Source organism: Hoplias malabaricus, chromosome 13 (assembly GCF_029633855.1).
Source record: "Hoplias malabaricus isolate fHopMal1 chromosome 13, fHopMal1.hap1, whole genome shotgun sequence".
Classification (NCBI taxonomy): Eukaryota; Metazoa; Chordata; class Actinopteri; order Characiformes; family Erythrinidae; genus Hoplias; species Hoplias malabaricus.
In genome coordinates this window covers 26367310-26384965 of record NC_089812.1, presented here as the reverse complement: position 1 = coordinate 26384965, position 17656 = coordinate 26367310, and the positions used below count along the sequence as shown (strand labels likewise).

General features: G+C 39.1%; 1 protein-coding gene across 1 annotated transcript; it reads right to left on the bottom strand.

Moving 5' to 3' along the window:
- Window positions 1-469: 469 nt before the first annotated feature.
- Window positions 470-12724, bottom strand: tmem98 (transmembrane protein 98). Its single transcript, XM_066642571.1, has 7 exons — window positions 12626-12724; window positions 6540-6755; window positions 5829-5960; window positions 5690-5723; window positions 5445-5560; window positions 3825-3884; window positions 470-2839 (listed from the first exon to the last, which is right to left on the bottom strand). Exons 2-7 carry the CDS (start codon window positions 6668-6670, stop codon window positions 2650-2652), a joined length of 663 nt encoding a protein of 220 aa, XP_066498668.1. The 5' UTR covers window positions 6671-6755; window positions 12626-12724; the 3' UTR covers window positions 470-2649.
- Window positions 12725-17656: the final 4932 nt, after the last annotated feature.

Here is a 17656-nt window from a genome sequence, read left to right as displayed (position 1 = left end):
CTATGCACCCCAGCTACAGGGCGAACGTGAATTAAGCAATGGCGTGTGGTTATATTACTGAACATGGGACTGAAATCCTTAAATTTCAGAATGTATGAAAATAAACTGGACTACAACCTTTTCTCTATGAAACTTTAATTTTAGCATTACATTTGAAATAAGAAATAATAAAAAGCAATGAATCAGAAAGAGAGCATCAGCTAACACTAGGGCTGAGCGACTTATGAAAGAATACTGAACAATATTGCTAATTATTCAGATTTTTTTCTGTAAATTAAAAGAGATTATACAGTAATGAAGGCTATAATAACTAAAGTTGCTGCTCTTGCAATGTGAAATTTGCAGTTGCAATATTAAATTTATAAATCTTTCAGCCATAGCTCACACTGGAAATAAAAACTACAAAGGAAGAAATAATAACAGAAAAAAAAGATTCACATGTCATCTTTTCATTGTCCATGCTGACTATTGTTTACTCAGAATCCTTTTGATTTGTTAAAATGAATGTCATACATAGGGAACTAATACGTACACCAGTTCAAAGCACTCTGGTTTCAGTTTCGAGACAACATTAATTAAAAATCTGTAAGCTCATGTAAAACCAAGATCAAAACAATTTAATGAAAAACAATGGGTATATACATCAAAATTAAGCAAGCAAACAAATCTAAGAGAAAAACAGCTTCACTGAGCCTCTGCTTCAGTGTCCAAAGCTTTGTGTTTTCTGTTAGTATTTAAGAAAAGTAAAGTTATCATAAACATCAAACAAATCCATCACAACAAATGCATTATGGTCAATAATACTTAACTCTGAACTGGCAAAGTGCTTTAGACTAGATATAAGTGCCACGTGTTTGTGTGTGAGACATGAGGCAGTGATTTGTGTGTACAGTAATTGTTGATATTGCATTTAATATTCATTCATTCATTGTCTGTAACCGCTTATCTAGTTCAGGGTCGCAGTTGGTCTGGAGCCTACCCGGAATCACTGTGTGGATGGCGGGAACATGGCCTAGAGGGGACGGCAGTCCTTTGCAGGGCAACACACACTCACACATTCACATATATAGAGCAGCCAATCCATCTACCAGCGTGTGTTTTGGACACATATATAAAAAACAATGTTTTGTATGGTTTATGAACCTTTATTAACGACAGGGTTGCACCATGTCTGGCAGGAATTCTGTTCTTATATCTGAGATGATTGATCATATACTACTAATTGGCTGAAAAATGTAGGTGCATTCCTTCTAAGATGTTTTGCTTGGAATATAGTGTTTTGTGTGTGTGTGTGTGTGTGTGTGTGTTTCAGAGGTGGGGATCAGCGTGGTCAAGTGTGAGAATTAGAGGTGATTAAAACTTCATGTGACTCAGGATCAGGATTATAAGCCACCACTGTGAGATGAGCCACAGAGGAAGGAGTGTGTGTGTATGTGTGTGTGTGTGTGTGTGTGTGTGTGTGTGTGTAGAGAAAAATGATGGTGTTTGAACATTATTTCCTTCATACCCATTTGCCTATAGCAACAGTATGATTACAAAGTCATAACCACTACACTAAATAAAGGATAGTGTGTGTTCACCATATACAAATATGTATGATCCAGATTTGAGACATTTCTGAGCGCATCGACATACTATGCCTTTGTGGTATCTGGCCTACAACCTAAAATAATAAAAGCAGCAGGAAATAGGAGGAACTAGGAGACTTAAATAAGCATGTGCTTGAGTAGATACACTTTAAATAACATAAAAGAGGCAGAAACAGATGCAGAATTTAATAATGGAATTTCATAAAATAAGGATTGTATATAAGTGTGATTGTTTCAGCTTATTTACACTAGTGGCGAAAGTGGCAGCATAAGTAAACTCTAGGGTAGAGTGTGATTGTAACCATCACACAGAATGTAACAGATGTGTAAAAAGGAAAATATTGTTTTCCAAGCACACAGTGGGCCCCAAAAATCTGAGATGGAATAAAAAATGCTTTTCTAATTTTAAACAACAATTTCATTACCAGTTAAATTATTAGCAAACAATTTGAGTGAAAAAAGGTGTTTAATTGTGAAATATGCTCTATGTCTAACAGTTTAAAAATACCCATTATAATTAGTGAATTCAAGTACTTCCAGGGTGTCCTATTGTGGACACGGTTGTGTTTGCACAGTGTGTATCTCCATAGAAAGCATGAAATTCAACCACTCAGGTGCAAATGGGCTTAATGTCCCCATTCTCAATGTCAGATGTCAACTAGAGGGTTATAAAGACTGGAGAGTGAAGCTTGGGAACTGGGTCCTTTGGAGTGACAGACCACCATTCAAAATACTCTTCATTTCATTAAAAGTATTTGCATAAACATAATGTATGTCCACAAACTTGTGGCATTATTTTTTTTCATAATATCTTTAACGTTTTTGTACAAAGGCTTTAATATGTTCATCACAAAATTGTTTAAATTTGAACAGTGACCGAGAAAAAGTGCAGAATATTGGATAATTGTTGGTATTGATTTTCATATTCATTCTATGGTTAAAAATGTTCAAATTTCCATTGCTCAGACTTTTGGAGCCCACTGTATGTGCAATGCTTTTTACAAGCTTTGCTTTAGTCCACACCTTGGTGTTTGCTTGAGCAGACATTTGTGTACATGCCTCAGATGGATTGCTCTCTTTCTGGTAGACTTCTCACAGGCTCTGAAGCTAAAGCTGCCTCCCTCAGCACAACCATATGATCCTCAGCAGCATGCAGCGATTGATCGATCCAGTCCATGCTACCGGACATGTGACAGGCGTTTCGGGTCACCAGCACCAAGTGACTGACCGACAGGAGTAGTGCAGTGGCCCTGAAGAAGCAGTGAATAAAAGACTGAGCTGAAGGGACATGGCAAAGTCATTCTCAACTCAGAATATTATGCAGTACAGTTTCTTCCTCTGTCAGACGTTATATTAGATAATGATCATTTAAGACAAAATCTGTAAATAGGTAATCGAGGAGCTCATCCATAAGGCTACATGACACCTTCATAAGCCTTTAATTATAACTGACAAAAATCTACATGAACAAACATGAAAGCTTATTTTAGCAAGCTACATAAGACTCTAGGGAAGCAGCTGTTGTTTCTGGAAGCCTTTGTGGATGTTTGTGGCAAGTTTCATTAAAAGGCATCAGGTGTAGGTGCCATGCCAAAGTAGTTTTAGTAGATGTAAGACATTGCCCACTGGTGTGTGTGTGAGTGACTGGCTGAGTGTGTGGTGATGATGGCCTGGAGCCCTGTCCACTGTGTCAGGGTCTGACACACCCAGACACTGATCAGCGTAAAGCAGTTACAGAAAAAAATTGTATTATCAGATGTAGCCTTTTGAACAAACACAGTAAGGTATCACTCAAAATTTGAGATGATTTTTTGGCAAAATATTCTGTCATTTATGTCTAGTATAAAACTAGTAGTAGGTAATGGTAACATTCTTAAATTATTATTGTTTTCAAACAACACTGAGTTAATCTTAAATACATTTGTTATTGTGGTTTCTGAGAGTCTACACCACAGTCTTATGAAAATGGAAAAATCAGGTGTCACAATGGCTGTTGCTTTTGTTTTCATCTATGAAATGTACTTTGGTTCATTTAAATGAATAACAGGTAAAAATCCATATACAGTGTCAGAAACCACAAATGCAAGTTTAACTATATGTTATTGTCGGTTCCTCGTAGTGGTTTGTAAGCTTCCATTTGCTACAGTAGTCTTATAACTCCAGAAAAAGACAAAATATAATAAGCTAAATCTTCTGGCTAATAGACTATGTTACTGGTAAGGAGAAAGCTGATACCTGGCATCAAGGAGAATGGGATCCAGTGGTGGATACATTGAACGAACAACGTCATCTACCCTGTGAGAAATTAAAGTTGAAATGATATTATATTTTATATATAGTAAAAAAGTATACCTTAATTTATAAAAGTATACCTTAAAAATACCTCAGATACTTATGCATGCTTCTTTCCTCCATTTCACTCAGACAAACTACACAATAACACTCAATGACTCAATACATAATAAGACTCAGTGCTGTTGTGTCAAAAGGTATGTACATAAAGTTTAAAATGAATGAGTGCTGATATTTTTTCGCCGTCCAATGAAAAATCTGTACATTTTGGTCAATTTTCATTTTAACACAGCTGGTGTTCTTCACACTGTGAAAATTTCATGGGGAATGAACCAATAGATTACTTGGAATATAATTGTTTTATACTGACGTCCACTGACAATTAAGAAGGTTTTTTGTCTGCGTGCTTTTCATTGGACAGTCATGATTTAGTAATAAACACGCCTTGCTCACTTTTACCAATGGTTCTACTAAAGATGTCAATATACAGGGTGGGCCATTTATATGGATACACCTTAATAAAATGGGAATGGTTGGTGATATTAACTTCCTGTTTGTGGTACATTAGTATATGGGAGGGGGGAAACTTTTCAAGATGGGTGGTGACCTTGGTGGCCAAACAATGGTGCGCAATGCAACCCTCTTCTCCCACTCTTCACACACTGCAGGAGAAATGCTAGCACAGGCTTCCAGTATCCGTAGTTTCAGATGCTGCACGTCTTGATGGTATGGTGTGGTATATGGTGTACAAAGATAGTCGGGCCATTCTTCATCAATGGAAACCTCAAGGCCACTGGATATGTGAAATTCCTACATGATGATGTGTTTTCCTCTTTATGCATTGAAGCTGGCACGTTCCCTGAGTTTTTCCAGCAAGATGGTGCACCACCACATTATGGGTGTCATGTCTGAGCATTCCTCGATGAACAGTTTCCTGGAAAGTGGATTTGTCATCGTGGGCCAGTTGAATGATCCCTATGGTCTCCCGATCTGACCCCTTAAACTTTTATCTTTGGGGTCATCTGAAGGCAATTTCTATGATGTGAAGATATGAGATGTGCAGCACCTGAAACTATGGATACTGGAAGCCTGTGCTAGCATTTCTCCTGTGGTGTTGCTATCAGTCTGCGAAGAGCGGGAGAAGAGGGTTGCGTTGACAATCCAACACAATGGGCAGCACTTTGAACACATTTTATAAGTGGTCAGAAACTTGTAAATAACCCAAAGAATAAAGTGACGTTAAAACCAAGCACACCGTTGTTTTTCTTGTGAAATTCTCAATAAGTTTGATGTGTCACATGACCCTCTTCCCATTGAAAAAACAAAAGTTGGATCCAAAATGGCCGACTTCAAATGGCCACCATGGTCACCACCCATCTTGAAAAGTTTCCCCCCTCCCATATACTAATGTGCCACAAACAGGAAGTTAATATCACCAACCATTCCCATTTTATTAAGGTGTATCCATATAAATGGCCCACCCTGAAGTATGTGGGCTATGGCTACGACAAATGTAGTACTAAAACAACCACAGTGTGATGGGCTCTGTTTTTGTGTATTTACCGTGGGCTTATACGTTTGGCCACTGTGATGATATCACTGAGGCTGGCAGGAGCTTTCACCTTTGCTCCGGAGCCCATTGTCATAGCAACAAGTTTCTCCGTCAGAGTGTGGCATATCTGTATTCAAACGATGTCCATTATTTGAATAAATCAATCAGTAACAAGGCATTTTTTGCAAAGGGCTTATCATGCATGATTACCATAGGCTCTAGAGTAGCACATTGGAGAAGCATGAAAAAAAATTACCTTCAGAATGGAGATACAATGAGACACTAAACCACTGAGAAAATAAGAAAAGAGTGAGTGTTAGATGTTCAAAAACATGGTGATATTAATGATAAGTATCATTATGGTTCTGGAGATGGATATGGTGCAGGGGACCTACGAGGCATCCTCGATCCATTCCTCATTCTCCAGTATGGCCTCTATGTGAGGGTTAGTAATAACCACATCGTCCAGCTCCAGTTCTGATGGCTCACTCTGAGTTTCCATCGCTCCTATCAGGTCCACTGTGGGCCTGCGTGAAAGACACAGGGATGAAAGTGACAATACAGGAGAAAGTCTTTGCAATGTTTTAGGCAACGTCTGAAGTTTTTAAAGTATCTGAAACAGATTTTCTCATGTGGTTTGTGTTATCTTTGAAAATGGACAGAACTTAAGAAACATCCCAGTAAACATTTAGCTGTTGATTCAACGTTGAAATAACGTAATGACTGCCGTCTAATCAACGTTCTCTTAAGGTTGAAAATGAAAGTTGAAAAGACGTCCAAACACAGACATTTAAAAAAAGACGACTATTAGACGTATTTTGGACGTCCATTGACGTTATTAATTGGTCCCAAAATAAATTACTTGTATAAAACCCATTTTGGACGTCCACTGACGTTATCGATTGGTCACCACTTAACTAACATATAAAGATGGATTTTGGACATCCATTGACGTTTAAAATATGTCCTTGATGGAGAGACTACTTTTAGACCTATTTTGAACGTCCAGGGACGTTCCTTGTTTACTGGGATAGTCTTTAGAATGGCTGCAAATGCCAATCTAGAGTGATGTCATTTTGTGCTACGTCATGAAATGGAGAGCTTACTTTGAGTCTGGGTGGAGCAGCAGGTCGGGAGGGTGGCAGTAACGGTGGCGGCACACCACCACCAGTGCTACGAATGAGGCCAGGAAGATGGTGGCGAGGACTCCAATGGCTACTATTACCACTGTCTCCATGGCAATGGGACCGGCGCAGGGTCGGGGCAGTGGGTATCGCTCAGAGGCTTTGAGGTAAGTCTGCTGTCCAAACCTTAAAGTTCATCTGAGGTAACAGAAGAGGTGAAATTTTAAAAAAGATTTCCATTTAAAAGAATCAAAACCTTATTTGTTGCCGTGAACACTGCTGTTGACATTCTGGGAACTCTCTTTCATAATTTACTTGTTTTCCTTCTGTAAAAAGGTCAAGATGCTTCTGGAGGAACTGAATCAATGTAAGATTACTCAATGGCTGTTAACAAGGTCAGTGAAAAGGACACAGCACCATCTCAATACAATTAGGCCATCACACTATAGACCACTGATATACAACAATTTCAACAGCACTTCAGAATGATTAAAAATTAGATGACTTTTAGCCTTCTTTACAAGAGATTTTGATTTTGATCTCTAGTGATGCCAAGCCATTCAAGACTGAATTCAAGAAGTGCAAGAATGCAAAACTGACCTTACTCTATCGGTGGGAATGGTCCTTTGTCTAAATTCAGTCAGTGATATCCAAAACAAGTGTTTGTGATCTAACATAATAGAAGGGGGCAGTTCCCCTCCAACTGTGCTTAGATGTCCAGTAATGACGAATGAGCAACAGTTAGAAAAGATACATTAGCCAAGTGCTCATACCCAAGAGAATTGAGATTAGATTGTGGGTAGAATGGACATTGATTCAACTGGGGAGAATTAAAATAATTATAATAATAATTATAATAAGTATAATTTCTATACTTATAATAAGAACAATTTTTTGGAATTCCACCAAGTTTTTATGTAGTAGTTTTCTGTTGACTGTAAGATTAAAGAGGTATTAAACTTGGTGGTAAAGGATGATGGTCATTTTTTCTAATATGGTGTGTTTCAGTGCTTCAACATTAAAACAGGGATGGCACTGTGGCGCAGCAGGTAGGGTTGCAGTCACACAGCTCCAGGGACCTGGAGGTTGTGGGTTCAAGTCCCGTTCCAGTTGACTCTCCATGTGGGTTTCCTCCGGGTGCTCCGGTTTCCTCCTATGGCCAAAACCAAAAGCTGGTAGGTGGATTGGCGAGTCAAAAGTATCCGTAGGTGTGAGTGTGTGAGTCAATGTGTGAGTGTGTGTTGCCCTGTGAAGGACTGGTGTCCCCTACAGGGTGTGTTCCTGCCTTGTGCACAATCATTCCAGGTAGGCTCTGGACCCACCACGACTCTGAACTGGATAAACGGTTACAGATAATTAATGAATGAACATTAAAACAATCAACGTTATGCTATAGCTTTGTGTGAAAACTGATTTTATAAAAATTTACAAATGAAATGGAACCAGACATTCATCCGCTGCACCAACAGTCAATCTCCACCTGGATCGAACTGGCGAGGCAAAAGACAACACTGCCACTGACAGGCACCAGAAAGATTATAGAAGAAGATCTCTTTGATGACCACTGAGTTATGGGCTTCCAGTTGGCCACTCTGTTACGTTGGAACCAGGGAGAAAACAACATTCTTTGGACATATACCGAAAGCATGGCTCATAAATGTGTGAATACTCCATATTCATATCTAGATATCCTCTATGAGATAGAGGAGGTTATTTCTTCTGTTTCATAAGCAGATACTTTCTGTTTCTATTGTCTGTGATACACAGATCTATTAAAATCATTTTATCTCAGTAAAACCCAGGTCACGTAAGACATGTCTGCATGCGCGCTGCATAACCAACAGGCGGAACATGAAATTCCTTGCTGAAATGTCAGGGTTTGCTGACACACACACACACACACACACACACACACACACATTGATAGGTTCCTGGTTAGGAGCTGACATGCGTGTGTTCTGATAAAACAAAATTTGAAAGCAATAAAGACAATACTCAAACCTAATTAAACAAAATGGACTCTAATAACAGTAATGAACAGCACACAGCAGAAGAATAGTCTCATTATGGTAACACTTTTTTTTATAAGTCAAATTTTCTTTTAATTATGTGCTAAATTAGAAATGAGTGTGGCAATCAATACTGCTTGAGAGCCTCATCTAATTTGTTTTAAATGTACACTTAGGAGATTTGACAGACTGACTTACAGTTTTAATCAACTTACAGAGGTAGTTGAAAGCAGCATAAGGAGTTTTGCCCAAGGACTGGTGTGGTGTGATGTTGCTGCCAGAACAGAATATCAATCCCCAAGTCTGCAGTGAGGAGCGCAGCAGTATTACTGACTACATTATACCAACCACTCCAAAGCCTTTGGTGGTGATGGTAGGGGGCTTTTTCTTCTTCTCCCCCTACATTACATATGCATATCTCTTTAGAGACCCTTAAAGATCTGTGTGTCCTTACTGAGTCATAAAAACAAGAAATATATAAGTATGTATTTGTGTGGCCCCCTCCAGGGTGTATTCCCGCCTTGCGCCAATGCTTCCAGGTAGGCTCTGGACCCACCGCGACCCTGAATTGGATAAGCGGTTACAGATAATGAATGAATGAATGTATTTGTGTGTGTACATTATGTTTGAAGGGTAGACAACTGGTGAGTGTGTGTGTGTGTGTGTTTTGTGCCTATAAGGACCACACCTAGCAGACCTTTTACCCAGAGCTTAGTCAATTATTATATTTCCTCTTGGTGTTAGTGTGTGTGTGTGTGCGCATCACTGTCAGTACTGTATAATGTGAATGTGTGTTGTGTTTGGCTGCTACACTTTCAAAAACATTTAGTCATACACATGTATTTGATCATTATCAGTTTTACAAAGTGCATGAGGTCAAAGAAAGGAGTCATTATGAAGTGAAAAATTATTTGTTCAACAGATAATTGGCTCCTATTATATACTTTGCTCTCTGCAGAGAGACGGACCTTATTTAATTCACCATGCATAATTAAAATAATTCAGTCTGAATGATTTCTGGCCTCTGATGCCTGTTCTCCATGAGCCACAAAATTATAGCATATCAAAAATGATACACTTATGCTGATGATTGTCTGAAACTGTTTTGGAGGTTATAAATCTTTAACCAGATTTATTCAAGCTACTCTGGCCATATTAGACCAGGAGCTCTCAGCTCACATCACTATGGTCATAAAAATAACGTCTTCTAAATGCTTCTTGACTCAGATATAAGGTTCTTACTAGTAAACAACCTTTAGATTACAGAGTTTCTTTAAACTTTAAACACAGCTTCATGTTCATTTGGGGTCATATATTTGTATAAATATGACACAGCATGCTTCTGAGTATATCATATACAGTACATAGTCTGTATTTAAAGGGTACATAGTGCAGATACTTTTGAATAGTCCCTCCTCTTTGTCTGGGTCTCTCCAATCACACTAAGGGTCCTTGGGCAAGATACCTAACACTGTGCAGGCATTTTAGGATATATTAGGATTTGTCGAGGTGCCTTGTTTTCCCAACTGACAGTGTTTTCAATTGTGAGACTATCAGAAAACAAGTAAAAAAAAAAAATCATTATGAAATCATACATGAATGGCCTTTCAATGGCCTCTCTCTCTCTCTCTCTCTCTCTCTCTCTCTCTCTCTCTCTCTCTCTCTCTCTCTCTCTCTCTGTCTCTGCATGACTTCAATCCTAAAGGATTGAAGTACATGCCAAGCTTAGTATTCAAGCTTATTATTAGCAAGATGTTCAGTTGAATCACATGATATGAAATGGAAAATCACTATTTCTGAAGTGTTAAGAGCCTCCAGGACCTCAGTTAGATGCTCATTCCTGTGACACTGGCCTAAGAACTATACAAGCATGTAAACACAAATGAACACTTCTGTACAAAAATTTTCATTTGTTGCATAACAGGGACTTAAAGTAATCCTACAGCACAGGACCGAACTCTGAAACCTTTCTCCTACAGGAGCTTTCCTCCAGACATAAGAACACTAGTGCGAAAAAGTGCATAAATAAATAATTAAATAAAAATAAATAGACATTACTTAAAAGTTTTAGCTCACTAAAGCGCCTATGTTACGTATGTACAAACAGCACATACAGTGTGATCCAAATAACACGAATAACGAATAAATCGCTTTTTACAGCCACGCTAGTTTCCAGGGTTTAATTTCCAAAGCTTCCTTAGATGCATTTTGAGGCAAAAAAGTAAGTCTCATCTTTTAATGGTATCAATTTACCTCACAAAGCAAGAACATCTATTATACACAATATAGGGAATGCAACCTGCAGAGATCTCGTAGCGGAAAAATGTCTACTGCCCTTTAAACACTAAGCACTAATTCCTGATTATCTACTAAGTCTGAGTAAATATCAAAAGCCTTTGTGCAGAAGCACATACCAGCATGTAGCTTCTCATACACAAGATAGCTTAAAGATAGTCTCACAAGGGCATAATGTATACAAAATGTATTTTTAAGAAAGATAAAGTGACCACTGAATAACCCTGACACTTCTGTTTACACTGAAACAAGGAAACGGGATGGGATTTGAGTTCACTCTGAGCATAAATCACAAATGCATTAGGGCAAATGGAGGCAGTGTTTGCACTTTCAGCTCGATAACACAATAACTTCAACAAAACCAGGCAATAGCAGACCGAAAACTGACATTTGATCCCCGTACTAGCGGAAAAGAAGAGTGGGAAGGGGGAAAGCAGGGGGATGTCTCCTCCCTCGACATCCAGGGCCGAACCCCCAAATGCACCTCAAGTGCTGAGGTGGCCGACAAATGCTCCAATGCTCCTGCCCCTAATGTGTGTGTGTGTGTGTGTGTTTACAATCACAGATAGCTTAAGTGTGGAGTCTCAGAGTTTTGATGAACTGCTGTGCAATGGCAATAAAAGCATTATTTTTTATTCTTCTATTACACAGTACACACAGAACACAGTACACTGTCACTGTCTGAAGAGAACTTCACATTTCCATTCTTAAGTTTGTGACACAGTTCGTAAATACCAGCTGTTCTGGATAGATGTAAATTCTTGATGAGCACAATTTTCAAAAACATTCATCTCATAATTTGGCAGGGTGATTTTTAGGAGTTAGGAGTAAGTTTAGTTAAATAAGGAATCTGTTCTGACAGGAAGCAGTGTCTTGTAAAAGTTATGTTTTGCTACATAAAAACATTATAAGATTTCACCTCCAAAATTAATTAATGATGTAACTCTGCAACTGTGCTTTTGTTTAGTACGTGCAGATTTGAATATGAATCCCTGCCTCTAGTATTTACACTCACCCCTCCACCCCTCATCTTCACCTTAATGGGATCCTTCCCTTAGGTTTATGACATACGAAACCCTAGCTGTCTGAGTCCAGCCTTGAGACTGTTTACTGAAAACAGCTGTTTCAAAGTGGAAATGTTCAGTTGTGATGCTGGATGCTTATTCCACTCACGATACATCTTCTAGAGTATAAACAACACCACAAGGAGATGACAACAAAGTTAAACACTTGTTTTTGACTGTAGGTGGTCTTTTTTTTTTATTTCCACCACATAATATTAGGTACTTTTTCAACTGCAGTTGATATTCAGCAACATCACAAAACTAGGCTATGTGAAGCTTCTTTGTGACAACGTCAGTTGTAAAAGGCGCTATATAAATACATTTGATTTGATGAAAAACACTCAATTTAACATGGGACAAAAAGTGAAAAGTGGCGGTGCTATAATAACAGTAGGGACAGACACTCTGAGACAGGCAGAAAGCCTCTGAAAAAACTTTCTGTGGAATAAGTTTTAACGACATTTACGGTCCTGGCCTTTATTCCAGTATCATATCCGACGCAGGCAATTTGAAAGTACGTTAACCCTATATTTGAAAACACTTCAAATGTAACACAATGGAAAAAGTTCACAGAATCAACACAGATTTGACCACAACTGTGTTTAAATTCTATAAACTTCCAGGTCTATAATAACACCATCTTAAATGTCCGTCTAAATTCAGAAAAGTAAATTTCACAAATAACTTTTATAGTTCTTACCTATATCTGTCCATTTTATTTCCGACGGGTTTTGGCTCGCGGAACAAAGCCCCTCAATAGCGCACGAGGCGGAGACGGCGCAGAGGTCTCCGGGAACGGGCGCGCGTGCGTGTGCGCGCGATGATAAAATTGCTGAACCAGAAGTGAACTTCGCTCTCTCTCTGGTTCCAGCAGGTGTCAGGAACGAGCCACGGAGCGGGTAGACGACTCTTTACCCTACCCGTTTTCCGACAAGCCCCTGCACGGGGATTGACCAGACATCCATACTCAACAGCCACCGATAGTTCCGAAAAACACATAAGTTTAGCTTGAAAAACGCTTTGAAACTCGCTGAAACAAGGGGACTGTTCCACAAAGCAGGATTCATGAGTTAGCTAGATAAAATCTTATACAAAAACCTGAAGGTATACAGCCTGAGAATACGAGGGAAAAGCTGTTAAAAACACCAAAGCTGAAAATGAGTAAATAAATGCATGAGGAAGAAACAGAGGCTGCAAGACCCAAGTAGAGAGTCTCCATAAAAACATTAAGAAAAAACACTGAGAAGAAGCTCTAAGGGACATTGCCGCTCCTTTGGGTAGTGTGTGTGGTTAAGATACCCAGTAAACACGGAACGACCCTGGACGTTCAAAATAGGTCTAAAAGTTGTCTGTCCGTCAAGGACATAATTTAAACGTCAATGGACGTCCAAAATCCATCTTAATAAGTTAGTTAAGTGATGACCAATCGATAACGTCAGTGGACGTCCAAAATGCGTTTTATACAAGTAATTTATTTCGGGACCAATTAATAACGTCAATGGACGTCCAAAATACGTCTAATAGTCGTCGTTTCAATGTCTGTATTTGGACGTCTTTTCAACTTTCATTTTCAACCTCAAGAGAACGTTGATTAGACGGCAGTCATTACGTTATTTCAACGTTGAATCAACGGCTAAATGTTTACTGGGTAAGGATGAGTTCTGTTGAGATCCTGTTGACATTTGTATCATACAGAGGAATAGTCTTTAAGATACTGATTAATGATAAAACAAGTCTGTTAACAATGCTAATTGTTAACAGGGGGCATTTAATAGTTAGCTATCTCTCTCTCTCTCTCTCTCTCTCTCGACTGTGGTGTTTCAAGATGGTATACTGAATAATAACACAAACAGTGAGTCATCACCTGTTAACTATGCATGAATCCCATGCTGTTTGGATACAGGAAGCTTAAGGTACCTGAAAATCCTCCCCTTGGAAGGTCTAATTGAAAACTGATATTTCAGAGAGACTCTCTTGACACTGTGTCAGATCAGTAATAGGATCTTCACAGTGCTGGACTTTGATGATTTCTTGCATCTTGAGAGATTCCTGTCATTTTTCTTGAAAAAAAGTATAGAGGGCAAGTTATAAAAATGAGATTGGAATTAAGACATAAATAATTATGTTCTGTATGGAAGTCAACTTTCAGCAAATTAATCTTATGTCACTGAAATTAAATACGTGTTAGGAAAGAAGAATGGAAAGAAAGGGGGGGGGGATGAAGCAGGGCATTATTCAAAGGATCAGTCAGCCATGTTTTGATATAGCCATCAAATTGGAATCAAATTGCGCAGCAGGTAGTGTCGCAGTCACACAGCTCCAGGGACCTGGAGGTTGTGGGTTCGATTCCTGCTCTGGGTGACTGTCTGTGAGGAGTTGGTGTGTTCTCCCTGTGTCCACGTGGGTTTGCTCCAGTTTCCTCCCACAGTCCAAAAATACACATTGGTAGGTGGATTGGCGAATCAAAAGTGTCCATAAGTGTGTGCCCAATGATTCCAGGTAGGCTCTGGACCCCCCGCGACCCTGAATTGTATAAGCGGTTACAGATAATGAATGAATGATCTGTGCGGCCTTTTCTATGGAGCATAAACTGGTACATTCAGACTCTTAATTTTCCATAAAATAAAGCTATAAATATAATATATTTTTTTAAATAAAGCTATTTCCAAATAAAGCTTTCTAATATTGGTGGTTGATAGGTGGATTGGCTTCTCATAAGTGTCCATAAGTGCGAGAGTGTGAGTAAATGTGTGAGGGTGTTTCGCCCTGCGAAGGACTGGCGCCCCCTCCAGGGTAAATTCCTGTCTTGCGCCCAGTGATTCCGGATAGGCTCCAGACCCATCGTGACCCAGAATTGGAAAAGTGATTACAAAGAATTAATGAATGAATGTATATTGGTGGCAAAGTTGACTGATTGTTTCTTTAAAGTTCTTTCTGTCTGTCACAAAATTTACTTTTTGGAATCTAAAGGAGCACCTTCAAGCTCTGTGACCCTTAACATGGCTTTTGACAATGGCTAAATAGATGAACACTCAACAGCAGCATCTTAGTCAAAATCCCTTGAGATTCAGACTAGGGTTATTCAGAGTGGAGGGGTTTGTTTACAGTTATGTGACCAGTATGGTGAGGCAAATAATCAGATGTGGGCTAAATTGCATTTGTGTATTAATTTACCTTGCCCTTGATCTGAATCATATTTGTTTTTTTTTAGGACATTGGTTTAGGACATGCATAATCTGTGCAGTATAAGCCTGCCTCAGCAAAACACAATAATGAGGAACAATCAGTTTTTTGTGCCCTCAGAATGTAGGAAACTATTTATGAAACATTTTATTATTATTCTTACATGGTTTCTGTAAAAAGCAATTCACAAGAGATGAATAATCAAATTGCTTTGTTGTCTCTCAGTGCTTATGCTCCTTGGAGTCATTCTTGACTATCAATTAATATTCAACAAGCAAATAAATGCAGTAGACAAGGCTTGTATTTTTCCAGCTTAAAATGATCTCAAAACTAAAACTGTTTGTTAACGCCTCAAATTTGGAAAGGTTCATTCATGCCTCTGTCACCTCTAGACAGGATTACTGTATTGCACTTTTTCCTATGGAATTAATGAAGCATTTCATTCATACAACTAGTTCATAACCTGGCAAAATGGGAACATTACCCCAGTCTTGTATAAGATATCCATGGTTTGTAAAGCCTTGAATGGTTGAGCATCTGCTTACATTATGGACATGCTTTAGATGTATGTACCCTGTGCCAAACCCAAATGTTAGAGTCACATTGAATGTCTCTTTCCCCTTACATTAAGGGAAAACTTGTGAAAATATAAAAGAATAACACCAATAATCTGTGACACTTATACACTGCTTGTTTGCATGTATCATTAAGAAACATCCACCCATGCCCTCCATGTCTGTCACATATGACACTTTCCTAATGAGGCTCATTAAGGCTCATGAAGAGAGATTATTACAGATAAGCGCTCAAAGGAGGTGACGAGTGGTCACGTATTTAGATTGGTGTGTGTTCTTTGTGGGGCTCAGGTGATTGGCCTGCTCTGCTTTGCCTGTTTTCCATGTCACACTGCAGCTGCTGAGGTTCCACAAACTCTCTTAAACTCTTAAAACCATGGAACAGGTTATAATTGATGTGAAGCATTCATATTCACGTGCATTTAGCATACAAATATATATTTTGGAAAATTAGTATATAGGCAGCTTTAATCTAAAGTTACACCACATAAAATTAAAACCAAATGTATAATTATAGGTGCAGACACCCCTCATGCCTCCTAAACGACTATGGTCCAACAGATTTCTGAATGCATTCTGTGGTGTCTGACTTCAAGGCAACGCTCTTTGTCATGTTTCTCCAGCCATTCCTGAACAATTTCTGCAACTTGACATGGCACATTATCCTCCAGAACAATGCCACAGGCATTAGGGAATATGATTGCTATGAAAGGGCATAACTTGGTCTGCAACAATGTTTATGCAGGTTTAAGTGTCCAGGTAACATCCACATCTAAACCCAGACATGAGATTTCACACCAGAACACTGCCCAGAGCATCACAGTGCCTCCACCAGCTTGCCTTCTTCCCATAGGTTCCATTTATTCACTGGTTGGTAGGTTCTAAGGACTGCATACAGAGAACATCCTAGCATTTATTTTTAAGACTTGCTGTTGTAAAGATGCACTCGCCAGTTGTCTGACCATCACAATTTGACCCTTGTCAATGTTGCTCAGATCATTATGCTTGCACATTATTTCCTTTCCACACGTTACATTCAGGAACTGGCAGTTTACTTGCTTCTTAATATATCCCACCCCTTCACAAGTGTTAGTGTAAAGAGATAACTAACAAGATTATTCACGTCATCTATCAGAGGTTTTAATGTTATGGCTGATTGTTGTTTGTGTCAAGAGGCCAGAGGCAAATGTGTTGAATAATAGCCGATTACACTGTGCTACAATATTTAACATAGTAGTAACTAATGCTCTGAAATGGCACATTCTGACACAAATGATTGGGATTGTGGGAGACTCCTGTCCTTACGTGACCCATGTGTGTGAATACCTCAGCGAGACTGTATTTAGCGAGCCACACTAACCTCTACTTTGACCTCTCCTCACAGGGATGGATGAGATTTTCTGGCTGAGCTGGGCTCTGAGTTTTTCTGGAAGGACTTAGCGCTCCATTTCTGAGCTCAGATAGGGACACAGGTGTGACAGATCCATAGGGACTTTGTGTGTTTGTGTGTGTGTGTGTTGGTGTTGTGTTGTATATTCAGGCTTACAAGTGCAAACCTGATGCTCTGGCCATGTTAGGGTCAGTCAAATGCCCACCCCTTTATGAAAATGCTGAAGTAATGCTGATGAATGATTAATGGTGATTTTGTTTTTGACATTTACTACAGAGATGGTGGTTTTGGGGGGTGGGGTTGTTGTGGGGGTAAGTGAATCCTTTTACCTATGACTGAGCATGGGCAGAACATCTCTCTCTCTCTCTCTCTCTCTCTCTCTCTCTCACCCTGATCTTACTCCTCGCTGGGCGCAGAGCCTCTTGGGACAGTGTGCAGTGCAAAGGCACTCATGAGGACAGAGCAGGAAGAAGAAATGTTAAAAATATCCCCTTTTCCATGTCAAAGTTAAAAAAAAATTGCTAATTTAAAGTTAAGAATAATTACATAATTCATTGCTTTTTAATTTGATCTAACAAGAAGA